Below are 27,846 nucleotides of genomic sequence, written 5' to 3' on the forward strand. Positions count from 1 at the left end.
TTGCTTGGAGCCACAAATGTATCAGCTACTTTTCACAGCCCTCCCCACTCCCACCTTTCTGGGAAGATCCCCTGGGGGCCACCAGAGCTGCTGGGACACTCAGGCTCTGCATCAAGCTGCAGCGGCAGCACTGGGGATTCAGAAGCTTAGAACTCTATCTCCCACCACATCCTATCATGGGAGCTATGCCCTGAGACCTAGGCAACTTGTTCACAGAGGAGAAGCCCACCTTCCAGGAAACTCATCATCACGTGAGAAGCCAGAACAGCGCAAGAGAAAATAAAACATTACAGAATGAGATAAAATAAAAGGCTGCAGTGGGAGAGAAAACAAAACATTCCAGCAACGCCTACTGGAAAGAAAAAAAAGACCTCTTCATATCAGCCTACTACAGAACCCACTCCTGTAGATGCCCAGGAAGACAAATAGTAATTCATTAACTGCCATGAATAACCAAGGTAACAAGGCAGCTCAGAAAGAAAATGAAAAGTCTCCAGAAAATGAACTTAAAGACATGGAAATATATGACTTAAATGACAGAGAATTCAAGATTGCAGTTCTGACAAAAATCAACCAGATGCAAGAAAACACAGAAATGCAGTTTAATGAACTCAGAAACAAAATAAATGAACAAATGAATATTTTACCAAAAAATTGAAATTTTAAAAAAGAACCAAATTGAAATTCTGGAAATGAAGAACTCAATAAAAGAAATGAAGAATGAAATAGCCAGCTTAGGTAATATAGCAGACCAGATGGAGGAAAGAATTAGTGATATTGAAGATAGAAATCTGGAAATGACACAGGTGGAAGAAGAGAGAGACTTGAGAGTTAAAAGAAATGAAAGGACTCTACAAGAACCTTCTGATTCCATCAGGAAGAGCAACATAAGAATAATAGATATACCAGAAGAAGAAGAGAGGGAGAAGGGAACAGGGAATATATTCAAACAAATAGTCAACGAGAACTTCCCAAATATGTGGAAAGAACTGGATCCTTGAATCCAAGAAGCAAATAGAACATCTAATTACCAATCTGAACAGGCCTTCTCCAAGGCACATTATATTGAAGCTGTCAAAAATAATGGTACATTTATACAATGGAGTTTTACGTAGCCACAAAGAAGAAAGAAATCTTACCATTTGCAACAACATGGATGGACCTAGACAACATTATGTTAAGTGAAATAAGTCAGACAGAGAAAGACAAATACCATATGATCTCACTTATATGCGGAATCTAAAGAAAAGAATAAGTGAATGAACTAATCAGAGACAGTTTTGGAAACATGGAGGAAAAACTGAGGGTTGCTAGATGGGGGGGTGGGGATAAGGGGGAAGGTGAGGGGTTTAGAAAATAGTCGGTAACCACAAGATGGCCACGGGGTTTTGAAAATTAATTTGGGAAACGTACAGAGGGATAGTGGATGGGGGGAGGGGTTCACACAGTGTGAGGGATATAAATGATAAACGTCTAAGTTTTGCTTTGTCTTGTGCACCTGAAACTGAAAAAAAAAAAGCAACTATGTTCTTGAAGGATAAAAATTGGTAGTTTTCTTTTATATTATTTTAATATGTTAGTCTGGTTTTGATATCAGGTTGGCATTATAGAATAAATTGGGAAATCCTCCCTCCTCAATTCTTTGGGCTTGGCACAGAAAGGTGAATCACTCCATGGGTGATTTGGAATAGAGAAAAATTAATTAATATAGAATAAATAAACAGAGATCATGTTGGAAAAGTTTAATATAAAGAACACATTGTCAGCTGATGCCAGGCCAGTGACAAGAGGCAGCATGATTCACAATCACTGCCTCTGGTCTCCACTCGACCCTGGGGTGTGAATTCCTGTCCCTGTTTTATAGGCGAGGAGACCGAGAGCTTTTACTTGTCAAAGGTCCTTTGGCTGCATAGAGTTGGTGCAAACCATATGCACCTTCAGCCTTCTTCCCTCCTTGCCTCAGAGCAGCCATGACCCCTGACCCCACATGGATGGGCCAGCTACCTCCTCTGGAAGCCATGCTGCTGTCTGCTGCAGGGCTCTGGGGCCTGAGAGGAAGCTCAGTGTCCTGAGGGAGAGTGTGAGGTGTGATTCCCTCTGGGCAGGAAGGGTGTGGTCACCTGTGGGTTGGACTCCAGGTTGTCTGTGTCAGAAGGTGCGTCTTCTTCTGATCCCTGGGACACTGGGCAGATCACTATGGGAGTCACATTTTTCTCATCACTCACATAATGCTCAATGTAGGGCCTCAATAACCCTTCAAACTGATGTGTCAGGGTGTCAATGAGGGACTGATCATTTACATTGAAGAAGGAGATGACCCCGCCCTCGTAGTCTAGGAAGACCCCCACTCGTGTAGGGCATATTCTCAGATAAATGTTAACTTTATTGGTTTTATATGTGAGATACTGATTTTCTCTCTCCCGTCCGAACACCCAGTACCCATTGTTGGGAGACAAAGTCACATGTGTCACCTTCCTGTCCACGTCATCCTGGCACACTCCCACATACCACATTACATTGTGCCCCACTTCTATTTCCCAGTAATGTTTTCCTGCCTGGAATCCCTGAAATGCCACCACACACTTCCTTGTAAATCTCTTGTCCGAATAGGGTAACTTCTGCCAAATGTTCTTATAGCACACGGTTTTCAGATCAGAAATGCAGAGCTGGATGTGAGCCGTCTCTGGGTCCAGAGTCACGTCCACTGGCATGTCACAAGGAGAGAGAGCATGAGTTACTGAGGAGGAACCTGGGCTTGATGCAGAGGTCACCCCCTCCTACTGCTTGGTGTGGGATCAGGAGAGGTCCCACAGCCAGAGACTCCATCAGACACAGCTCTCGCACCTCCCTCATCTTCTGTGGGGCTTTGGGGCCTCACCAATGCCTGGAGATGCCCAACTGTGAGGTCCTGGGACCTGTATATCACCCCAGCCCTACTACTGTACCTCCATGTGCGTCCACTGTCTGACTTTGTGAGACCTGGATCATCCCCTCTAACCTCTCCCTTCCATTCTGAGTCCTGCCCAACTTCACCCCTTTTCCCCTCAGTCTATCCTCTTGGACAGTCATTAGTGCCCTTGGCCCCTGGAGCTTAGCCCCTACCCTAGCTGACCCAGCCCCCTGCCCTTTCCCCTCCTAGTCCTGAGTCAAGGAATGAGTCTGGGGCACCTGCCCCCTGGGGTGGATTGGGCCTTACAGATTTATAATCTACGGTCCAGTGTGTCTCATTGTTCCTGTTCTTCCTTATCTGTCTCTGGTCGTCTCCCTCTCCCATGCCCACCCGCGGCTCTGTCCCACTGTCACCCCTCAGGCATTGGTACCTGCGTGGTTCCGGGCCTCTCTCAATTCTGAAAACAAGCAGACAGAGAAGGAGGGTCAGTGCTCACATGGAGAGCAGGAGGCAGGGAGACAGGAGACCAGGGCGGTTAACTTTTGTGGGTCTCATGGGTCCACCAGAGATCTGCTGACGGCCATGGGGTTCCCTACAAATGCACCTCAACCAGCCTCTGCAGACAGTTTCTGGGTCCCCATCACAAGCTTGTCTCTGTAGAGACCCATGGCCTCTGGGTCTCAAGATTCAAAAACTAGGGACATGTAAGGAGATATAATGGGGGTAGAGGGAATAGCTTCTCTCACCTGCCACTCCATGCTTCTTTCTCCAGTCTGAAAAACCAAAAACACACAAGAGGCTGAAATCACAGAACAGGGGTGTAGGTGAGGTGTGAAAGGAAAGGTCTACAACACTCTTACCCAATTTCCTGGTCTTTCCATGACAAAAAACAGAATATTCTGGCCTGATACAAGCCTTTAATGCTTGTCTCAGAGTATCAAGCCAGGCAGGAGACTTTTGGAGATGCCCCACACGCTCTTCACCATTCCAGTTTTATACCCTCAGAGAGCTCATGAAATCTATGGTTCTTTTCCCCACAGAATGCACCAATAAACAAAACCTGTAGACTATTTTAGTGGGTTTCAGGATCCCAATGCCCATCCTAATCCCCTACCTTTCTGAGGATCAGTTCATTAGTCAATGGATGTGGAGGGAGGGGGGAGGTTGAACCAGCTGCCCTCACTGGCCTGCCCCTCCTTCCCATCCAGTCTGGAGCCAAGACAACCCCCAGGTGGCTCAAACTGTGGAACAGGAGGGACCCAGGGGAAAGGTGGGGAAGGCTCAGAACATGACAAGACACTTACCCAATTCTGCCTGGAGTTTCCCTGAAACAGAAACAGAATATCCAGTGGTGGACACAGCAGTGTCTAAGGTACAAACACAGCCCTGGCTCATTTGTCAGGGGGATGAACTGCAGGTGAATGACATGGTCTCTTCCAGAACTCTCCTTTTGTGCCCCCATCCCCACACCCCTCTGGTGAGTGTCTCTATCTGGGGTAAAAGAAGAGATCAGGAATGTTCATGCTGAAGGGAGGGGCTGACAATGGGATCCTGTGGTGGTGGAGATAGAAGTTATCAGGGAGAAGGGAAGGTGAGATGCAAGAGAAGCTGGAGTGAAGATGGGATCACGGCACACGTTCTCAAGAGTCAGTATCATCTCCAAGGAGGAAAAAACAAGTTCTTGGTGTAAAATCTCCTATTGAATCTGAATATTATTTATTTTGTTGTCTTTACTTCTTCTTCTGTGAAATCTTTTTAAGTACACTGAAAGTTTTTTTTTTTACTGGAGTCTTGGTCATGTTAGAGATTTATATGAGTCCTACAGGTAGTGAAAATCATTGTTCCCCTAATTCTGGGCCCTTTGTGAGGAAGATGGGCCTGGTGGGGCTGTCATTTCCTAAGGGAGCCATTTCTGGCCATTCTGGCTTGGGGTGGACTATGGTTGCTGTGGCCCAGGTGATGGGACCCTGGAAGCTGGGGCAGGATTCCCAGACCCAGGAGGTGTGTAGGAGCATATCTGATCCTAGCCCTGCTGGATGCATGAATAAGTGTTGGGCCCCTGCTTCTCTCTGTCACTTACCCTTTAATTTGTGGAAGTAAATTGTCAGGCCAATGACACCAACACACAGAACAGAGAAGAGTACTCCCAGTAAAATGGATCTCATGTGCCAGGTTACAGGCTGGAAAATTTCCTCTGAAAAATAGTTCCACAGAACCCTCAGTGACTCCTGAACAGTAAAAGCAGTTTGATTCTCATTTAAGGGATCAACTCATACCCCAAGATTAAAAAGATGGTTTTCTATCATTTCTTCTACATATTTAAAGCATTGCACTTTTTCATAATTCTTGCTCCATCTGGATTTTATTTTTCTATATAAAATGAGGTACAGGTTCAATTTTATTTTCTTCTAAACAAATAACAACTGTACCAGCATCATTTATTTGAATGGACTTTCCTTCACATGCTGTTACATGCAATGTCACTTCTATTTTATACATCTTCATAAGAGTTTGCAAACATTTTATGAGATATATAAAACTTGATTAAAAGACACTAAGAACAATTAAACTAAACAGAACAATGTAACTTCTTACAGATAACAAGAGGAAATATTATAAACACGTCTTTATTCCATAATTGATATATATATTCAATATAATTCTATTGAAAATCTCAATAGAGTTTTCTTAGAACTAGACATGTCGATTCCAAATTTATGTATACGTACCTGGTGAAAGCTTGTAACTATTGCATGTGTGCTTCAAAACAATGATTTTTTGTGGGTGAAGTCTTTTAAGAATGTCTGTTAGAGCAGGACGGTTAATTTGCATATAAAATCTTTTATAATCTTACTAATTATGTTTACTTATTTAATCAATTTTAGAACTCACAGTATTTTAATTTATCCCTATATTTTTATTAATATTTGCTTTATGTATGTTGAGATATACGATAAGGTGCATACGTATTTATATATTTTCAGTTTTCTAGTGAATAAACATATTATGTTCTGAAATAACTATCCTAATAATGTTTTTTTTCTTAAGACTTTTTTCTTGACTAATATATCTATAATGGTACTCCTTTGGTTAACATTTGTCTGTTATGCTTTTTCTATTTTAAAAATGTTTCAATGACTAGCTCATATGTAGTATACTTTTCTCTAAGAATTGTAACTATTGAGATTTTTAAAAATCCAGTCTGACATTCTTTAACTCCTTTTACAGATTAACTCCTTTTACATTGATTGTGATTACTGACATATTTGGGTTTACATTTATTATCCTATTATTTTTAAATCCTTCCTGAAATTATCCGCTTTTTATTCTATTCTGTTTCACAGAGTAATGTTTTAGTATTTATTTACAAGTATTTTTCTTTAATGAGCAAACATTTTTCCCCCTCATTCCTCAAATTAGCTTTCTTAAATTGTGTGTGAGTTGATTTTGGAGGTTGCATCATGAAGATGATCACACTTGTAAACAATTGTGATTGTAAATAATTGTTTCCACCTAATCAAATTTTATGCTATTACCTTAATAGCTCATAGACCTTAGACTTTCAAAACTAACCATTAAAATTGCATAATACTACACATCAACCCTATGATAGAGCCTGGTTTTCTCCCTCTGGGCTACACAAATATGAACCCCTCCCCCCGTTCCTCCTCTTTCCCACTCACCCCTTATCAATATGCTGGATTCCACCTCTCGGCTCTGGTCAGGGTACTGTACAGAACATGATATGCTGCCAGCATTCTCTTGGACTATAAGGGAAGTCTCCACATCAAACAGGCCATGTCTGTCTGCATTCACCTTTGAGTCTGAGGGCAAATCATGTCGTTGTGGGCCTTTCCACTTCACTGTGGGCTGGTGAAACCAGCCTGAGGAATTGCAGAGCAGCTGGATGCCTCCATCAACATATCCCATGATAGAAACCAGAGGAGCTGAGCCCAACCCTGGGGAGAAAACAGGAAAGGGATGAAAGCAAAGATCACGTTCCAAGGCCATAGAAGTTCTGAGCCAGATTCATAAAGCTCATAGAAATAAACATCCCACACTCCCTCTCTCACTCATTTTCTCTCACAGACACATACACACTTATAACACTGCTGTAAGCCCTTCCAATGGTCTTTGTTCAGTTAACATGCATTTAACAACTGCTATATACCTGCGTATTCCTGAATACTAGATATGATATGAATAAGACAGAGCTCCTTCTAATGAGGAACTTTTCAGGAGCTGAGCTGGGAAAGAGAGACCCAAACTGCCAGCTGTTAGATCAGCTAATTAAAGCAACAACGAGCCCAAATCAAATAGCTGTGAAGCCTTTCATCATTTACTGTCCTAATACATTCACATGATGACTCCTCCCTCCTCCATTTCCCCCATGAATTGGCATGCTAGTCTAAGGTCAAGCATATCTGTGCAGACAAGGGGGTTGTGTCACTATTGAGAGTGCTCTGCACAAAAGACTTTGATAGTTTCACAGACTCTGAGGTTGGGAAGTGGGCGAGGGAAAGGGCTAATTGTGGAAAGTTACAGCGTCCTGAGTCAGAGTGGGGAACGATGCCTTCAATGCTTCCCCCTCTTCTTCCTGATAAGGAGGCCTTGACTGTGGCACCTGAAGAAGACTCTGCCCCAGGCCTCAGACAGAGACCTGAGAATGAAGGCACCTGGCTAGGAATTCAAATATGTGTTTTCACCTCAAAAAGACTGGGTCTTTCATTAATTGTTGCTCCTTTAGGGCTTATTTTCAGGGGAAGTCTTATTTTTTTCATGTAAAACAATCTACGTTTATTTAAATACAGTCATGTCATCTTCTGGAACATCCTCATGACATCCTAAATGCATCCGTCTGGCTGAGATCTTAACTGGGGCTTATTTTCAGGGTAGGTCTTATTTTGGGGGAAACATGGTATGTATAAGAGCATGAACTGGCAAAGGCATGAGAGTCGTTGACTACAACTCCTCTATATACTGAAGGCATTGGTTGTGCAGCAAGGCTAGTGTGGGGCAGGCAGCTTTTTCTTTTGAGGCCTGTCAAGTAAAGACTTTGTAATTGCCCATGGTCAGGTCTTAAAAATCAGTAGGATTTTCACTAGGAACCACTCTCAGAGCTCACTGACTAAACAGGGAGAAAACTAAACAAATATATTTCATTATGAAAAGTGCAGCTATGAAAGCATGGTTAAGGAAGGAGCTCAAGGAGATAGTGATCAACTGTTAGGGGGTGTTGCACCTTCCTGGAGGTGACATTTGTGTCCTCCTGTATCAAATGAAGAGGAATTTTATAGGTGGACAAGTCAGGAAGAGGGAGAAGCATGCCAGACAGAAGGTCAGGTAGACACCATGGTGCAGAAAGCAGACATGGAAGCTCAACTGACAACAGTAGACCAGGGACCTGAATGATAAACTTAGACAAGGTGATTGCCTACTGAAATTGAAGCTTCAAATAGGATTCAGGGACTCATAACATAATACCCAAAATGTCCAGTTTTCAATTAAAAGTTACCCATCATACAAAGAAACAGAAAACTGTTATCTTAAATGATAATAGACAATTGATTCATGCCAACACAGAGATAAATTAGATTGGAATTATCTGGCAAAGACTTTTCAATAGCTATCATAAAAGTGCTTCAACAAATGAATACAATTTATCTTGAAAAGAATGAAAAATAGAATACCTCACCAAAACATAGAATTTATTTTTAAAAAGAACCAAAGGGAAATTATATAACTGAAAAAAATATAATAACAAATAAAAATCTTATCTAATGGGCTCAATAATAGAATCGAAGTGACAGAAGATAGAATCAGTGAACATGCGGATAGATCAATACACTTTACCAAATTAAAACAATAGAAAAAAATAGATTTTTTTTTAAAAGAGACGCTCCCCCACCCCACATCCAGGGACATTAACAAAATAGCAAATGTTTGTATCATCAGATCCCAGAAAGGGAGGAGAGAGATAGGAGGACTGAAAAAATATTTGAAAAAATGATGGCTGATCAACTCCCAAATTTAGTGAAAAGCATAAAACAACAGTTTCAAGAAACTGAGCAAACACCAAATAGGAGAAACCCAAAGAAATTCACATTTACATAGTTAAAAATTAAATTTCTGAAAACTAAAGATGAAGAAAAAAGATCATGAAAGCAATAATTGATAAAGGATGTACTGCATATATGGAAATATCAATTTGAATCATAGATTTCTCATCAGAAACATCGAAAGCCAGAAACTGTCACATCTTTTAAGTGATAAAAGAACTGTCAATAGGAAACCATATATCTGGGGAAAGTATCTGTCAGAAGGAAAAATCAACACATTCTCAAATGGAGGAAAATTAGAATTTGTTGCTAGTCAACCTAGCCTTAAAGAATGGTTAAAGTGTATAGCATACAGAACATAGACAATAATATTATAATAAATATGTGTGGTATCACTTGGGTCCTAGATTTATCAGGGTGGTCACTTTATAAGTTATATAAATGTCTAACCACTATGTTATACACCTGAAACTAATATAATATTGTATAATTATTTAAAAATAAATAAAAAATAAACTAGATTAAATGGTTAAAGGAAATTCTTGGAACAAAAAAAAAATGATGAAAGAAGGAATGTTAGAACATTAGGAAGGAAAAAAAACAATGAAGAGAGCAAAAATAAAATAGACTATCCTCATGAGTTTTGAAAATTCATTTGATGGTTGAAACAAAAGTTATAAATTATCTGATGTGGTACACAAGACAAAGTTATTTCAAAAGTGGGGAGGAAAGGGGACCTAAGTAAGGTTTCCACATTTTTCTTAAGGTGACAAAATGTCGATGCCAGTACATAAAATATTTATGTATATTGTAACATCCAGAGCAACTGCTAAGAAAACTACAAAATGATATGTTCAAAACAATAGAATGTTTTAATAACTCACAGAGTCTAAAAGACAGAGAGAAACAAATGAAGGAGAAACAGGGGAAGCAAGCAGAAACAAATGGCATATGTAAGCCCTAAATATCAATAACTACTTAAATGTTGTCTAAATTAATTAATCAATTAACCAAGTAGAAGTTGAAATTGGCAGAATAAGTTTTTTAAAAAGACCCAAGTATATGCTGCCTATAAGAAACTCGTGTGAAATATAATGATATAAGTAAGCTAAAATGGCATATACTGTTGGCGGTCACCCCCCGAGAACAGGATGGCACCATCCCATTAAGCCCGCCTCACTCAAAATTTGTGCAGATGTGAAGAGTGATGACATCATACATGCACCAAGAAGGTATGATAATGTTTATTACTCAGACTTTTGGGAAGACAGAGCAGGCTCTCAAGAATATCTGAAAATGGCGAAGAGAGAAAGATAGGAGACTGGCTTGGTTTTCACTGTGGGTACAGGGACATAAAATTTCCTTCACATGTCGAGTAAGGATTCCATGATTTGAACTCCTAACTGGAACCAAATGAGAGAGTGTCAGGGCTTTGTTATCAGCTTGCCCATATATGGAGCAAAACAAGAAAGGGAAGTAGTATGGATAAAGAGCTTGTAAGAATTAAAACTCCAAAAATAGAGTCAGGTATTCATTACATATACATGGAAACATTAATTTTTAAAAAGCAGGAGTAGCTATATTAATAGCAAGTAAAGCATATTTCAGAATAAAGGTAATTGCAAGAGACAAAGACAGACAATACATAATGAAAAACTGATGAATGCACCATAACAACATCATGATCCTAAATATGTGTGCATTTAACAGCAGAACATTTGCTTTTTTTTTAATGAAGACAAATTTTCAATTGTAATTGAAAATTTCAACACCCCACTTTCAGCAATTGATATAATAACTGGACAGAAAAATAAGTAAGGATAAAGAATATCTCAAGAAAATCAACCAACAGAACCTAAATGAGATATATAGAATACTCTTTCTAACAACAGCAAAAGACATATTCAAGGGCCAATGAAACATCACCAAATTGACCATATCTTGGTCCATGAACAAACATTAACAAATTTGAAATACAAGTGAAATTATACACAGTATGAATGATTTTCCCAGACAAACAAATCTGAGGCAGTTCATCACCACTAGACCTGACTTACAAGAAATGCTGAAAAGAGTTCAAGCTGAAATAAAAAGATGCTCATCAGCTACATGAAAACATACAAAAGTATAAGCACACTGCTAAAGGTAAATATACACTCAGATTTACAAAACGTTAATTCTGCAACAAGCTGGTGTGTTAACCACTTAACTATAATATAAAGGGTAAAGAAAGGAAGTATTAAAAATAACTACAGCTAATATAATTTGCTAATGAACAAACAATATAAAAGAGGTAAACTGTGACATCAATAAGACAAAGAAAGGGATTTCCAGTCAATATGGTGGAGTAGGTAAATGCTCTTCTCACGACCATATCAAAATTACAACTAAACTATAGAACAACCATCATTGAGAATTGCATGAAGTCTAGCTGAACAGAAGTCGCATAACTAAGGATTTATATTGAGGAAGCCACCTTGAGCCTGGAAGGAAAAGCAGAGACAGAGAATGGGCTGGTCCCACACTCACGTGTGACCATTAAAAATTGGGAGGAATATCTCAGCTGTGGCGTTCCCCCTTACTGTGGTGAGGGGTTTTAGCCACACACCAGTCTCCTTAGCCCACGGTTCCAGTGTTGGGAAGAGAAGTCCCCATAACTCCTGGCTGTGAAAACCAGTGGAGATTGCAGCTAGGTGAGATAGAGGGAGGCTAGAGTCCCAGGTGACCCTCTTAAAGGGTCTGTGCACAGACTTACTCAATGGTAGACTCACTCAGCACTAGGGGAGCAGCTTGAAAGGTGCCAGGGACATACTGGGAAGAACTGAGTTCTCAGACTTCAGAGCAAGGGCTGGAGGGGCAACTTTCTCCAAGACAGAAGTGCTGGCAAAATCCATTGTTTCTATGTTGAGGCTTCTCCCCTCCCTGCATGCAGATGTGGGTAGGTGTCATTTCTGAGTCTCCATCAACATGATTAACACTGTTCCTCTATCCTGCCCTGGTGATTTCCTGAGACCACGTCTCAACCAACTTGCAGGCCTACTCTAGCTACTTCCAGTGGTTTGTCCATGAAAATATCCTGTCTTGGCTCATGCTGTGAACTTTCCTAAAATTTCTCAAAGGTTCACAAAACCCAAACAAGCAGCATCTGCCTTCAGCCTGTCCCATACATCTTGCCGAGCAGCTCCAAGCCCAGAACTAGAGGCAGCCAGCCTCAGATCATGGCTTGGCCTCTAGAGGCATCTCCAAGCGCAGCACAGGTGGTGGCCATTTGTAGATTGCTTTGTGGCTCATGCCATGTGGCCTCAGGCCGGGCACAGGCTGTAGCTAAACTTGGCTTGCTGTCAAACCTGGCCTGTGGTGGGGCCCCTCTCAGGAGTCCCCAGGACTGGCATGCCCAGTAGCCAGTTTCAGACCAAGCCAGAGTATCACGTGTACATCTCTTAGGACGACACACCCAAAGGGCAGAATGGGTAGCCACCAGAGCCCTGTTAAAGTGAATCCTGGCTCTGTAGGGTCAGCCCCTGCACAGCAGCTGCTCCACTGTAGTTGTGACCAGTCCTCAAAACCAATCAGCTTGAGGGTGAATCCCTCCCACTGACTTGTAAACAGCAACCAAGCTTAACTATAAGAGAAGGCCACACACAACCCCCACAAAAGACTCACTTGGAGCACCTGGAACAGGTGAACAGGGACAATTTGCCATTGAGCCCCACAGCACACCTACTACATACAGTCATTCTACTAAGAATAGGAGGCACAGCAACCCTACCTAATACATAGAAACAAACACAGGGAGGCAGCCAAAATGGGGAGACAAAGAAACATCCTGAATAAAAGCACAGAACAAAACTCCATTAAAAGAACTAAACAAAATGGATCAAGCAATCTATCAGATGCAGAGTTCAAAACACTGGTTATAAGGATGCTTAGTGATCTCAGGGAGAATGTCAACAAGGAGATAGGAAACACAAACATAGAGATAAGAAACATAAAAAGAACCAGTCAGAAATAAGGAATACTATAACTGAAGAATACATTAGAGGGAATCAACAGTAGATGAGAAGAAATAGAGGATCAAAATAGCAATTCAGAAAATAAGGTAGCAGAAAACACCCAATCAGAATAGCAAAGAGAAAGAATAATACCAAAAAATGAGGATAGTTTAAGGGGCATCTGGGACAACATCAAATGTTCCAACATTTGCATCATAGAGGTACCAGAAGGAGAAGAGAGAGAGCAAGGAATTGAAAACCTATTTGAAAAAATAATGACAGAAAACTTCCCTAACCTGACGAAGGAAATATACATACAAGCCCAGAAAGAACAGAGAATCCCAAACAATATAAATCTAAAGAGGCCACACCAAGACACATCATAATTAAAATGCCAAAGGTTAAAGATAAAGAGATAATCCTAAAAGCAACAAGAGAAAAGCAGTTAGTTAACTACAAGGGAGAGCCCAAAAGATTGTCAGCTGATTTCGCAACAGAAATTTTGCAGGCCAGCAGGGAGTGGTAGGAGATATTCAAAGTGGTGCAAAGCAAGGACCTACAACCAAGATTACACAGCAAAGCTATCATTTAGAATCAAAGGACAAATAAAGAGCTTCCCAGGTAAGAAAAAGTTAAAGGAGTTCATAACCATTGAAACAGCATTACAAGAAATGTTATAGGAACTTCTAGAGAAAAAGAAGAAGATGAAGACGAGGAAGAAGAAGAAGAAGAAGAAGAAGAAGAAGAAGAAGAAGAAGAAGAAGAAGAAGAATGATTTTAAAAATATGAAGAATAAAATGGCAATAACTACATATCTATCAACAATTACTTTAAATGTAAATGAATTAAATGCTCCAATTAAGAGACAATAGGGGGAAGAGGAAAAATGGCAGCGTGAGGTGAGCCTCTGTAAAGCTCCCCTGGAATTTACAAAGAATCGAACAACAAAAACTCCACAAAGGACTCCCTGCACAGCAGACAGGCAAGACGAAGAGGCCGACTACCGAAGTCACCTACAGGTGGGAGATACGCATGAGTGGGGGGAGGAGGGAAGGGAGAAGTGCGGAGACGGAGCCGTGCGGGCGCAGGACGCAGACCCAGCTCAGGGCTCCGAGCTCGCTGCTTCCCGGAACTACCGCAGCTGCCTGAGAGGGAAGAACTCGGACTGCTAGGGCTCCGCTTATGGACCACAGGGCTGAGGGGGCAGCATATAACACGGCTGAACCCAACGCTCACGGCAGAGACCTCGGAGAAAAGACTGAGGGAAGAAGGCTGAAAACGGTGGTTTAAGCCCTCACTGCCGAGCAGAGAACGGAAGCCTTAGGCACTGAGACTAGCCGCCCCCTCTCTACCCACCCAGAGCTCGCCCTGCCCCCACCTGCCCGGTGCTAGAAGAGGAACAGTAGCAGTGTCAAATCAAAAGAACAGAATATTTGCTGTTCTGAGAACTGTGGACTGCAGACACAAATTCTCAGCCCAACTAATTCGGGCAAAGGGGAGGGAGCTGTGGAAGCAGGCCCGGCTGTGGTGGTGGTCGCCGCCATTGCTCTGGGCCACCTCTCACAACTCACCCTGCCCATGGCCCCACCTATCTGGGCGGTAGCCTGCAGGAGTAAACAGAGCTGCTGAAACATACGGGCTATGAATCTGGAGCTGGAAGAGCTTTGGAACATCAAAAGCTCTCCGCATACCCACCTGGACACTGCGCCCTGTGACCTACAGGAACTATTAACAGAGGAGAAGCCTGTCTCCCAGGGAATCCCCTCTTTCTGTGAGAAGCTGGAATAGTGCAGAGAAAACATAGCACTACCGTGTGGGAGAAGAAAAATAAGCTGCAGTCGGAGAAAAAATAAAACATTCTACCAACAAATACTGGAAAACAAAAGAAAGACTGCTTCCTATCAACCTGTTGCAGAAGCCACTCCAGTAGATGTCTAGGAAGAGAAATAGTAAACCAGTAATTGCCATGAATAACCAAGGCAACAAGACAGCTCAGAAAGAAAGCGAAAAGTCTCCAGAAAAAGCACTTAAAGATACAGAAATATGTCACTTAAATGACAGAGAATTCAAGATTGCAGTTCTGAAAAAACTCAACGAGATGCAAGAAAACACAGAAAAGCAGTTTAATGAACTCAGAAACACAATCAAAGAACAGCATGAGCATTTTACAAAAGAGATTGAAATTTTAAAAAAGAACCAAGTAGATTTCTGGAGATTAAGAACTCAATAGAAGAAATTAACAATGAAATAACCAACTTAGGAAGTAGAGTTGACCAGATGGAGGAAAGAATCAGTGACATCGAAGATAGAAACCTGGAAATGACACAGATGGAAGAAGAAAGAGACTTGAGACTTAAAAGAAATGAAAGAACTCTACAAAAACTTTCTGACTCCATCAGAAAGAGCAATATAAGAATAATGGGCATACCAGAAGGACAAGAAAGAGAGAAGGGAACAGAGAATATATTCAAACAAATTGTCGATGAGAACTTCCCAAATTGTGGACAGAACTGGACCCTCGAATCCAAGAAGCAAATAGAACACCTAGTTACCTCAATCCCAACAGACCTTCTCCAAGGCACATTGTATTGAAGCTGTCTAAAATCAACGACAAAGAAAGAATCCTCAAGGCAGCCAGGGAAAAGAAGACGGTAACTTACAAAGGAAAGCCCATTAGATTATCATCAGATTTTTCAGCAGAAACTCTACAAGCCAGGAGGGAGTGGAACCAAATATTCAAACTATTGAAAGAGAGAAATCATGAGCCAAGAATAATATATCCAGCAAAGATATCCTTTAGATATGAAGGAGGAATAAAGACCTTTCCAGACATACAGAAGCTGAGGGAATTTTCTAATACACGACCTGCACTACAAGAAATACTAAAGGAGGCTATTCGACCACCATCAACAGGGACAATTTGTGGCAACCAAAACTCAAAAAGGGGGAGAGTAAAGGCCTGAACAGGAATATGGGAATGGAGAAAGTAAGCGTGCTGAAGAAAATGGAATACTCTAAATATCAAACTTTCTTTTACATAAACTTAAGGGTAACCACTCAAAAAAAAATCCAGAACTGAAATATATACTGAAATAAAAGAAGAAACAGAGGGAAACATCATAGAATACCACCACACAGAAATAATAGACAACAACAAAAAGGCAAAGAAACAATGGAGACACAGCCTTACCAGAAAACTAAAGATAGAATGACAGGAAATCCTCACATATCAATAATCACCCTAAATGTAAATGGACTGAACTCACCAATAAAAAGGCACAGAGTAGCAGATTGGATCAAAAACTAAACCCAACCATATGCTGTCTCCAAGAGACACATCTCAGCTACAAGGACAAGCATAGACTCAAAGTGAAAGGGTGGAAATTGACACTCCAAGCAAATGGTACCCAGAGAAAATCAGGTGTAGCCATAATGATATCAGATGAAACAGACTTCAAGGTGAAAAAATAACAAGAGACAAAGATGGACATTTCATAATGGTGAAGGGACTGTACAACAAGAAGACATAACAGTCATCAATATTTATGCCCCCAATCAGGGAGCACGGAAATATACCAAGCAACTACTAACAGAACTAAAGGGAGAAATTGACCAAAACACAATTATACTAGGGGACTTAAATACATCATTGACAGCTATGGATAGATCATCCAAACAGAAAATAAATAACGAAATAGCAGCCCTAAATGACACATTAGATGAAATGGACATAATTGACATTTATAGAGCACTTCATCCTAAAACATCAGACTATACATTCTTTTCTAGTGTACATGGAACATTCTCAAGGATAGACCATATATTGGGACATAAAATCAGTCTCAACAAATTTAAGAAGATTGAAATCATACCAAGCATATTCTCTGATCACAAGGCTTTGAAATTGGATATCAACTGCAAAAAGAAAGCGGGAAAAAACACAAATACATGGAGATTAAACAACATACTTTTAAAGAAGGACTGGGTCAAAGAAGAAATTAGAGGAGAGATCAAAAGATACATAGAAACAAATGACAATGAAAATACATCCTACCAAAATTTTTGGGATGTAGCGAAAGCAGTTTTAAGAGGGAAATTTATATCATTACAGGCCTATCTCAAGAAACAAGAAAACTCCCAAATAAATAACCTCATGTTACACCTTAAAGAACTAGAAAAAGAAGAACAAGTAAAACCCAAGGTCAGCAGAAGAAAGGAAATAACAAAAATTGGAGCAGAACTAAATGAAATAGAGAACAAAAAGACAATAGAAAAATTTAATGTGACAAAGAGCTGGTTCTTTGAAAAGATTAACAAAATTGACAAACCCTTGGCTAGACTTACTAAGATAAAAAGAGAGAAGACACTGATTAACGAAATCAGAAACGAAAGAGGGGAAGTTATCACGGACACCACAGAAATACAAAGGATCATCCAAGAATACTATGAAGGACTATATGCCACCAAATTCAACAACCTAGAAGAAATGGACAAGTTCTTAGAAACATATAGCCTTCCTAGGCTGAACCATGAAGAACTGGAAAATCTAAACAGACCGATCACCAGTAATGAAATTGAATCAGTCATCCAAAACCTTCCCAAAAGCAAAAGTCCGGGACCAGATGGCTTCACTAGTGAATTCTACCAAACCTTCAAAGAGGATCTAATACCAATCCTGCACAAACTCTTCCAAAAAATTGAAGAAGAGACAGTACTCCCTAACTCATTTTATGAGGCCAACATTACCCTGATACCAAAACCTGGTAAGGACAGCACAAAAAAAGAAAAGTACAGACCAATATCTCTGATGAATACAGATGCAAGAATCCTAAATAAAATTCTAGCAAATCGAATACAACAATGTATTAAAAAGATTATTCATCACGACCAAGTAGGGTTCACCCCCAGGGCACAAGGATGGTTAACATCTGCAAATCCATCAATGTGATACACCACACAAACAAAATAAAGGACAAAAATCATATGATTATATCAATTGATGCAGAAAAAGCATTTGACAAGATACAACATCCATTTATGATTAAAACACTTAATAAAACAGGTATAGAAGGAAAATACCTTAACATAATAAAGGCCATATATGACAAGCCGTCTGCTAATCTCATAATTAATGGTGTAAAACTAAAGCCTTTGCTCTACGTTAAGGAACACGACAGGGCTGTCCCCTATCACCTCTGCTTTTCAACATAGTGTTGGAAGTCCTTGCCAGAGCAATCAGGCAAGAGAAGGAAATAAAAGGCATCCAAATTGGGAATGAAGAAGTTAAATTATCACTCTTTGCAGATGACATGATGCTATATATAGAAAACCCTAAAGACTCCACCAAAAAGCTATTAGAAACAATCAACGAATACAGTAAAGCTGCTGGCTACAAAACTAACGTACAAAAGTCCATTGCTTTCCTATATACTAACAATGAAATCTCAGAAAAAGAAATACAAGAAACAATTCCTTTTGCAATTGTAGCCAAAAGATTAAAATACCTAGGAATAAACTTAACCAAGGATGTGAAAGACCTATATGCTGAAAACTATAAGACATTTTTGAAAGAAATTGAAGAAGACACAAAGAAATGGAAAGACATTCCGTGCTCATGGATTGGAAGAATCAACATAGTTAAAATGGCCATATTACCCAAAGCAATATACAGATTCAATGCAATCCCCATCAAAATCCCAATGGCATATTTTAAAGAAATAGTACAAAAAATCATCAGATTTGTTTGGAACCACAAAAGACCCCGAATAGCCAAAGCAATCTTAAGGAAAAAGAACAATAATGGAGGTATCACACTTCCTGACTTTGGCTTGTACTACAGGGCTACAATAATCAAAACAGCATGGTATTGGCAGAAAAACAGACACATAGACCAATGGAATAGAATTGAGAACCCAGAAATAAAACCACATAAATATGGACAGATAATTTTTGACAAAGAAGCTAAAAACATACAATGGAGCAACGACAGCCTCTTCAATAAATGGTGCTGGGAGAATTAGTGAGCTGCGTGCAAAAGAATGAAACTGGACTACTATTTGTCACCATGTACCAAAGTTAATTCAAAATGGATCAAAGACTTAAGCATAAGACCTGACACAATAAACTGCATAGAAGAAAGCGTAGGAACTAAATTTATGGACCTTGGGTTCAAAGAGCATTTTATGAATTTGACTCCAAAGGCAAGGGAAGTCAAAGCTAAAATAAACGAATGGGACTATATGAAACTTAAAAGCTTCTGCACAGCAAAAGAAACCATCAACAAAATAAAGAGGCAACCAACTGAATGGGAGAAGATTTTTGCAAACAGTGCCTCCGGTAAGGGGCTAATATCAAAAATATACAAGGAACTTATGAAATTCAACAACAAAAATAGAAACAACCCAATTGAAAAATGGGCAGAGGACCTGGAGAGACATTTCTCCAAAGAGGACATACACATGGCAAATAGACATATGAAAAAATGCTCAACATCACTAATCATCAGAGAAATGCAAATCAAAACCACAATGAGATATCACCTCACCGCAGTTAGAATGGCTATCATCAACAAGACAAATAGTAGCAAGTGTTGGAGAGGCTGTGGACAAAAAGGAACCCTCATACACTGTTGGTGGGAATGCAGACTGGTGCAGCCGTTATGGAAGGCAGTTTGGAGGTTCCTCAAAAAATTACAAATAGAATTACCATATGACCCAGCAATCCCTTTCCTGATTATCTACCAAAGAAAACTGAAAACATTTATACATAAAGACACGTGTGCTCCAATGTTCATTGCAGCTTTGTTTACGGTGGCCAAGACATGGAAATAGCCAAAATGTCCTTCGATAGATGAATGGATAAAGAAGTTGTGGTATATATACACAATGGAATACTATTCGGTGGTAAGAAAAGATTTGTGACAACATGGATGGATCTGAGAGTATAATGCTAAGTGAAATAAGTCAGACAGAAAAAGCAGAGAACCATATGATTTCACTGATATGTGGTATATAAACCAAAACAACAAAAGGACAGGACATACAAATGAGAAACAAAAACTCGTAGACACAGACAATAGTTCAGTGGTTACCAAAGGGTAAAGGGGGGTGGGGGGTGGGAGATGAGGGTAAGGGGGATCAAATATATGGTGATGGAAGGAGAACTGACTCTGGGTGGTGAACACACAATGGGATTTATAGATAATGTAATACAGAATTGTACACCTGAAATCTATGTAATTTTACTAACAATTGTCACCCCAATAAATTTTTAAAAAATGGGCAGAAGACCTGAACAGATACTTCTGTCAAGAAGACATACAAACAGCCAACAGATGTATGAAAAGATGCTCGACTTCACCAGCTATGTGTGAAATGCAAATCAAAACCACAATGAGATATCACCTCAACCTGTTAGAATGGCTATTATCAACAAGACAAGTAATAACAAATATTGGAGAGGATGTGGAGAAAAAGGAACCCTCCTACACTGCTGGTGGGAATGTAAATTGGTACAGCCACTATGGAAAATAGTATGGAGGTTCCTCAAAAAATTAAGAATACAGCTACAATATGACCCAGCAATCCCTCCTTTTCTGGGTATCTACCAAAAAAAATTTTGTAAACTATTGTTTGCAAAAGAAATATGTATCCCAATGTTCATTGCAGCATTATTTCTGGTGGCCAAGACATGGAAACAACCTGAATGTCCTTCAATGTATGACTGTATAAAGATGTGGTGCACATATATAATAGAATACTACTTGGCCGTTTGTACGTTTTCTCGAGAGAACTGTCTGGTTAGGTCTTCTGTACACTTTTTAAATTGGGTCATTTGTTTTTTGGGGTTGAGTTACATGAGATTTTTGTATATATTCAAGATATTACTCCCTTATCTGAAATATAGTTTTAAAAAAAGAAATACTGCCATGTGCAACAACATGGATGTATCTTGAGAACATCATGCTCAGTGCAGCAAGTCAAGTCAGATGGAAATAGACAAGGACAATATGAGTTCACGCTAATGTGGAATATAAAACAGAAAGCAACAAATGGACAAACAAAATAAACAAACAACCCCCCGGACACCCCCCAAAAAAAAACCCTTATAGACACAGATAACAGTATGGTGGTTACCAGAAGGGAAAGAGGGTGGTGAGAGGTAGAAGATGGTAAAGGATGTCAAATACATGGTGACAAAAGAAGACTTAATGTTGGGTGTTGAACACACTATGCAATGGACAAATGATGTGTTTTAGAATTGTACACTTGAAACATACATCATCTCATTAACCAATGTTACCCCAACAAATTTAATAACATTAATTTTAAAAAGTGTGCATTGGTAAGTAAAAGAAGCTAATCTCAAAGGGCTATATACTGTATGACTACAAATATATGACAATTGTGGAAAACGCAAAACTATGGAGCCAGCAAAAAGATCACTGGTTGCCAGAGGTTTAGTGAAGGTAAATAAATAGGTTAATTTTTCTGCAAACTGATAACTGTTGAAACAAAATAAAGGCTAAAAAAAATACCCTCAGCATATTCTTACCATACAACCCAGCAGTACCACTCCTGAACACTTACCCTAGAGAAATAAAAACTTAGGCCTATACAAAGACCTGTACACAAATGTTCATTAAAGTCCTATCTGTAAAAGCGAAAACTGGAAACAACCCTAATGTTCAATGGGTGAATGGCTAAACAATCTTGGTACATCCATACCATGGAATACTGCTCAGCAATAACAGGGAACAAACTATTGATACAGGCAACTCAAGGGCATGGTGTTCAGTGGAAAAGCCAATCTCAGAGGTCATGTATTGTGTAATTGTATTTATGTACACTTTAGAAATGACAAATTATGGAAATGGAGAAGACATAAATGGATGCCAGGGCTTGGCGAGTAAGGAGGTTTGCAAGTAAGGGAGTAAGGAGGGGAGTCAGGGGAGTTGGTGGGTAAGGAGGGTTAATGTGACTATAAGGAGGTAGCAGAGGGAGATCTCAATGGTCATGGGCTAGGTCTACACCCTGATGTTGATGTCATGTGGTTACATAAGTCTACACATAAAATGACATAGAACTATACACATGAGGCAGAATAATAAACAGTGTAAGATCTAGTGTCCTAACTAAATGACCTAAGATATTTTTAAAACTCCTCACTCAACAAATAGTTCAAAAAGTCCCAGCTGGCTCTTCTAGACAACTAGGTTATGAGTTCTCTGAAATGAGCAACTGACCTGACACCTGAAGCTCCCAGATGGCCTCCTGGTCATTATTCTGGGAGATGAACCCACATCCATAGAGACCAGTGTCTGAGAGAGTGACCTTCTTCAGCCTCAGGGAGACATGCCCCTCCGCTATGGAGTCCTTCAGCAGCTCAGTTCTCCCTCGATAGGCTGGTATCTGCATATGGTATTGGTCTTTCCCTTCTCTGTAGAGATGCACCACAGCATGGAACTGATCTCTGAAGAACCGCACTTCCATGGCCTCCGCACTTGTCTTAGGAGAGAGGAAGCATGAGAACACAGCGTCCTCCCCGACCACGACCTGGACGGGCTTGTCTGGTCCCATCACCTGCCACTGGCCTGTGGAAGGAAGCACAAGAGATAACTGAGCAAAGACCCTGTCAGTGTGTCCCACTCATGGCCGGTGTGTGCCCAGGGGTGTGACATCCATCTTATCTCCTTTCCAAACCATGACCTCCATCTGTACATCCCTTACACTTGACAGAGCACTTCCGCATCCCTTGCTTCATTCTGTATCACAGACATCCCGACAGGTGTGTGTTATTGATATTCCCATTTCCAAGATGAGAACAAAATGTCTCAGGGAGACTAAGTAAGTTAATCAAGGGTATGAGAGCACTTTCCAAATGCTGACCCTATGACTGGAGGGGAATCTATACCCACATTCTCTCGCCTCTGCCCATTTGCTTCACAACAGCTGCTTTTCATCTTCTTTGCTAAAAACTAAAGATGACTCATTTTCCGTGAGGTGAGTATTAACAATAAAATCTCTAGTTTGGGACAATTTGTTTCCTTCATGCACATGGTTACGTCTTGTAAATGTTTCAAAGGTACAAGAAAGGAAAGTCTTTGTCCATATGTTAAAACTTTATTAGTGGCGGTAAGAAAAGATGATATAGGAACATTTGTGACAACATGGATGGATCTTGAGAGTGTAATGCTGAGCGAAATAAGTCAGGCAGAAAAAGCAGAGAACCATGTGATTTCACTGATATGTGGTATATAAACCAAAAACAACAAAAGAACAAGACAAACAAATGAGAAACAGAAACTCATAGACACAGACAATAGTTTAGTGGTTACCAGAGGGTAAGGGGGGTGGGGGGTAGGAGATGAGGGTAAAGGGGATCGAATATATGGTGATGGAAGGAGAACTGACTTTGAGTGGTGAACACACAATGGGATTTATAGATGATGTAATAGAGAATTGTACACCTGAAATCTATGTAATTTTACTAACAATTGTCACCCCAATAAACTTAATTAAAAAAAAACAACCTTTATTAGTGGTTCCTTATTTTATTTATCTGTTTGTTCTTCCTAATTCTGAAAGGCATATATGACACTGTGACAAGGAGATTTTGCAGTTGTCACTTTAGAGATTTCCTCTGTAGTAAATTCATGGTGGCTCTCCTTTCCTGGAGTGCATTTCATAAACAACTTCTTTGATTGGGAACATCTCTTGTTTAATTCACAGGTATGCATTTCTGATATGTGCATAGATAGGTGTGGTGGGTGTGTATACTCATCAGAGAAAGGGGGTCACAGTGTAAATTTCCTTTTCAAGCACATATAAATTCATAAAGTGATTACTTATTTTCAAATAACTGAATATTTTTATTTTAGCACCCTCTATTTCTTACTTTAAATGTTTTACACATCTTTCTGAAATGTATTTTGATAATGTGTTTTGCAGGAGAGTCTTATGATACAAAATGTGACTTTGCAGGAGGATCTCTGTTCAGCCACTGACCTAGCCTAGCAGATGCTGAGTGCTGTCCCTCACCCCACACTGAGTCCTCCTGCAGTGGGCTGGGCATGTCCCTGCCCTCTGACAGCCCCACCCAGGAGCCTGGCCTCTGCTCCCTGCTGAGGGCTTTCTCTGCCCTTTGGAACCTGCTCAGTCTGGTGCAGGGCAGCCCAGAAGTGCTGAGAATTGAACAGTGGTGGGGGTACATGTTCCCAGTGGGGGGCAGGAGGCAGTGGAAGTTGGGATGATTCTGGGTTGCCATCTCTGTGACCCCTCAGAGTGTCACTCAGAATGTATTTCCATGTCAGTAACCAGCCCATTGGCACACCCTTTTTGGGTTTCCTCCCTTCTGGCTTCACCCTCTCCACTCTCACTTTCATTCCCAGAATCACCTCCTCAATTCGCCTCCCCCCCACACCCTACACACATACCCTTGTCCCTGGTCTGCTTTGGGGACTAAGCCTAGGTCGTCTGGGCTGCTGCTGTTGTACCTTCAGGGCTGTGGGGGGCTCTCGAGCTGAGGAACCTTTTTCTGGAGTCTCTGTTCCTCTGTCCAGCCCTTACTGCTGCTGTCATTTTCCTTGCCCATAGCAGCTCCTTCCACCCTTTACTGTTCCTTCTCCCAGAGACCAGAGAAGAAAAACTGTGCCATTGAACACAGGCTCTGTGCTAATGCAGCGCTGTGTCTGCTCTACCTACAGAAACTCACAGGATCCCCACAGCAGCCTGATCAGGGTGTGATGCCATCTCCTGTCACAAGGAGCACATGGACACCTGGCAGAGTTATGAGCCGCAAAGTTCATAAGCAGAGGAAATGTGGGTTTAAAATAAAGTCTTTCTGCCTCGAAGGTCATTTCCATGATACCTGCTGCCTCTCCAGGAAGCAGAGCAGTCAAAGAAATTCATCAAAAAATGGATGAGAATAGACTTCAGTTAAGAGCCTGTCTTGTGAACAAGACATTGAGTTTTGCTGTGGAAACATGGAGCGTGATTTATTGCCCTTATTTCTCTCTCCTTTTCCATCATCTACACAACAGACATAGCAAATGAGTGACAGAATGAACCTGTGCTGACTGGACCTTGTACGGCTGGACACACCCTGTCCAGAGACAGGGGTCTACTCCAGCCTCCAGCTTCCTTTCTATATTTTATTCAGTTACTCAACATCCTACACACCAGCCTTTGTGTTGACCATAACCAGAAGAAGAAAGAAGAGTGAACTTCTTCTCAGACTATGCCAGGTTACAACTAGTCTTCACTTGAAGATCAGGACACCTTCCCCCACCCTCAGGTCACATACCACAGGTGTTTCCCACTCAGCGTGTCCTCAGCTGGACCATTATCTTTCCCCAAACATCCTAATCAATGTCTCCTTCTACCCCGGCACCCATGTCAGAACCTGGTGCTCTCCTAGAGACCCCTGCCTAAACTCCACAGCCCACCTGGGATAAACATTTAATTTATTCACCTTCACATCCTTGGTGTGTCCCCTCCCCACTCCCAGGCCCCTCTTCAGCACTCTTTGCCATGAGTTCTGGGCTGTTGTCACTGTTGGCACAGTGCCCTAGAACTTCCCGCTGCCCCCTGCTTCCTGCAGCCCCTGACATTGATAGATGTCAGCCTGGGGAACAAGTCAGGGAAATGCAAACAAGAAAGATGCCCACCTTGTTCTGGGATCATGTAGCTAAAGATCTCAAAGTGTTAACCAACAAGAAGAGAGGCAGACAGAGTCCCGCCTGGAGGCTTACCTGAGCCCAGCCCCAGGAGACTGAGAAGCAAAGTGAGCACGAGGGCCCCAAGGGCCATGGATGTGTCTGCAGGCAGATGTCACAGTATAAAAACAGACGACAGCAGGGACAGGAGGATGGACTAATTAGAGAGAAGAGGGGTTGAGGGGTCGGCCCAGCTTCTGGTGTGAGGAGCCATGAAGAGAGAGAGCTTGAGCAAGTTGCACTGTCTTCTTAGAGTCACCTGACATAGACTTGGTCCCGTGTGTTAGGGGACAGGGGACTCTGCACTTTGAATCACTGCATTTATTGGCTGGCCATAAACATTCATCTCAGACCAAGGAAGCACTGATAGAGAAGGGGGGTGGGGCACACTGGGAGGGGTTTGTCCTCGGTCAAGACTGTGCCCACGATGGGTGGCATGGAAACATCAGATGCAGGGACATCTTAAGGTCCAATCTGGCACGTAGAACTGTATTGGCGGTGGGAATCCAGTCCTAAAAAAGAGGTTGTCCCAGCAGAGGGTGACATGTTTTGCAGGCAAATAGGTGCCATTCAACAAGGAATAACCAAGACCAGGTGAGATGAACGTTTTTCCTGGTGCAGTCTGAGGTAATCCTGCCTGTCACCCCCTTTCTTGAGTCCTAGACTAGGACTCACATCATGAAGCAAGATTGGAAAAACTTTCAAGAACAAGACAGACCCTTAGTCTCCAAGGATCCAAGGTATTGGGAAATGACCAGAATTTCTCAGGCCTGAGGAATAGGTGAAGAACCTCTCACTAAGTCTTTCATTTACACACTAAGCCAGGGGACCCACGATTAGAGATTATGCAACCTTTTTAAGCACATGAAAATTCACAAATTGATCATTTACTGTCCAGAATGTAAGTTTCCACTGACACCATGGGGAAAAAAACAAAATTTCTAACCATAATAGAGTTAACATAAAAAGGCAATTTTAAATCTTAGGAAACCCTATTTATTTAGAAATTGTTAATAACACAATGTTAAATAACCCATGGGTCCAAAAAGAAATCACAATAAAAGTTGGGAAATATTTAGAATAAAGTGTGAGTGAAAATACCACATTTAGGCTAAAATTCAAAACATGCAAAGCAATAAATGGTGGCAAAGCTGTGGAGTAACAGAAACTTACTTGGTACAGCCATTTTGCAAGACAGTTCAGCAGTTCCTTACAAAACTAATCATACTCTTTCCATACAATTCAGTAATTTCATTCTTCAGTATTTGTCCAAATGAGTTGAAACCTTATGTTCACACGAAAACCTGCACAGGAATGCTTGTAGCACCTCAATCCCTGATCGCCAACACTTGGAAGCAACCAAGATGTCCTTCAAGAGATGAATAGAGAAACAAACTGAGGTACATCCATACAAAGGAATATTATTCAGTATTAAAGGAAATAAGCTATCAAGTCACAAAAGGATATAGAGGAACCTTAAGTGAATATTGGTAAGCAAGTGAAGCCAGTTCTAGAAGGCTGCATGCTGTATGATTCCAATTATATGAATATATGGGAAAGGAAAACTATGGAAACATTAAAAAGTTTTGTGATTGTCAGGGTTTGGGAGGGAGAGGGAATGTGAGAGGGACGAATTAACGGAGCCCAAGATATTTTTAGGGCAATGAAACTATGTATTCTCTATGGCAATAAAATGATGGACACATGTCATTATTCATTTGTCCAAACCCATAGCATGTACAACACCAAGAGTGAACAGTAATCTAAATTATGGACTTTGTGTGATAATGACGTGTTAATGTGGTTTCATCAGTTGTAACAAATGTACCTGTCTGGTGGGGGTGTTGATGCTGGAGAAGGCTGTATACTCGTATGTTTACGTGTGATGCGGCTCGATAGGAATGTATACAAACTGTACTCAACACTCAATTTTGTTGTAAACCTAAAACTGCCTTAAAAAGAAAGTCTATTTTTAAAGAGTAAAGATGGTACCTAAAGGATGTTGTTCGGGATATACTATTCCTAAGATCAACCATGTTTCTCTTTTGTTGGTGTGGCTGACATATTTATTGCTTAAAATAGCTTTATTGAGGCATAATTGGCATAAAATAAACCACAAGTGTAAAGCATTTAATTAATTTTCTATTGTTTTATATATATATATATATATATATATATATATATATATAT

General features: G+C 40.7%; 2 protein-coding genes across 2 annotated transcripts in view; one reads left to right on the plus strand and one right to left on the minus strand.

The window, feature by feature from the left end:
• Positions 1 to 27,846, plus strand: part of LOC141567351 (butyrophilin-like protein 9) — a 365,947-nt gene that overhangs the window by 263,389 nt on the left and 74,712 nt on the right. The window lies entirely within an intron of this gene.
• LOC109439777 (butyrophilin-like protein 3) lies at positions 1,962 to 25,880 on the minus strand. Its single transcript, XM_074313376.1, has 8 exons — positions 25,693 to 25,880; positions 22,186 to 22,533; positions 6,574 to 6,849; positions 4,971 to 5,084; positions 4,195 to 4,215; positions 3,637 to 3,663; positions 3,321 to 3,347; positions 1,962 to 2,704 (listed from the first exon to the last, which is right to left on the minus strand). The coding sequence occupies exons 1-8, from the start codon at positions 25,748 to 25,750 to the stop codon at positions 2,061 to 2,063; spliced, it is 1,515 nt and encodes a 504-aa protein (XP_074169477.1). The 5' UTR covers positions 25,751 to 25,880; the 3' UTR covers positions 1,962 to 2,060.

The sequence above is a fragment of the Rhinolophus sinicus genome, linkage group LG10 (assembly GCF_036562045.2).
Source record: "Rhinolophus sinicus isolate RSC01 linkage group LG10, ASM3656204v1, whole genome shotgun sequence".
Lineage (NCBI taxonomy): Eukaryota > Metazoa > Chordata > Mammalia > Chiroptera > Rhinolophidae > Rhinolophus > Rhinolophus sinicus.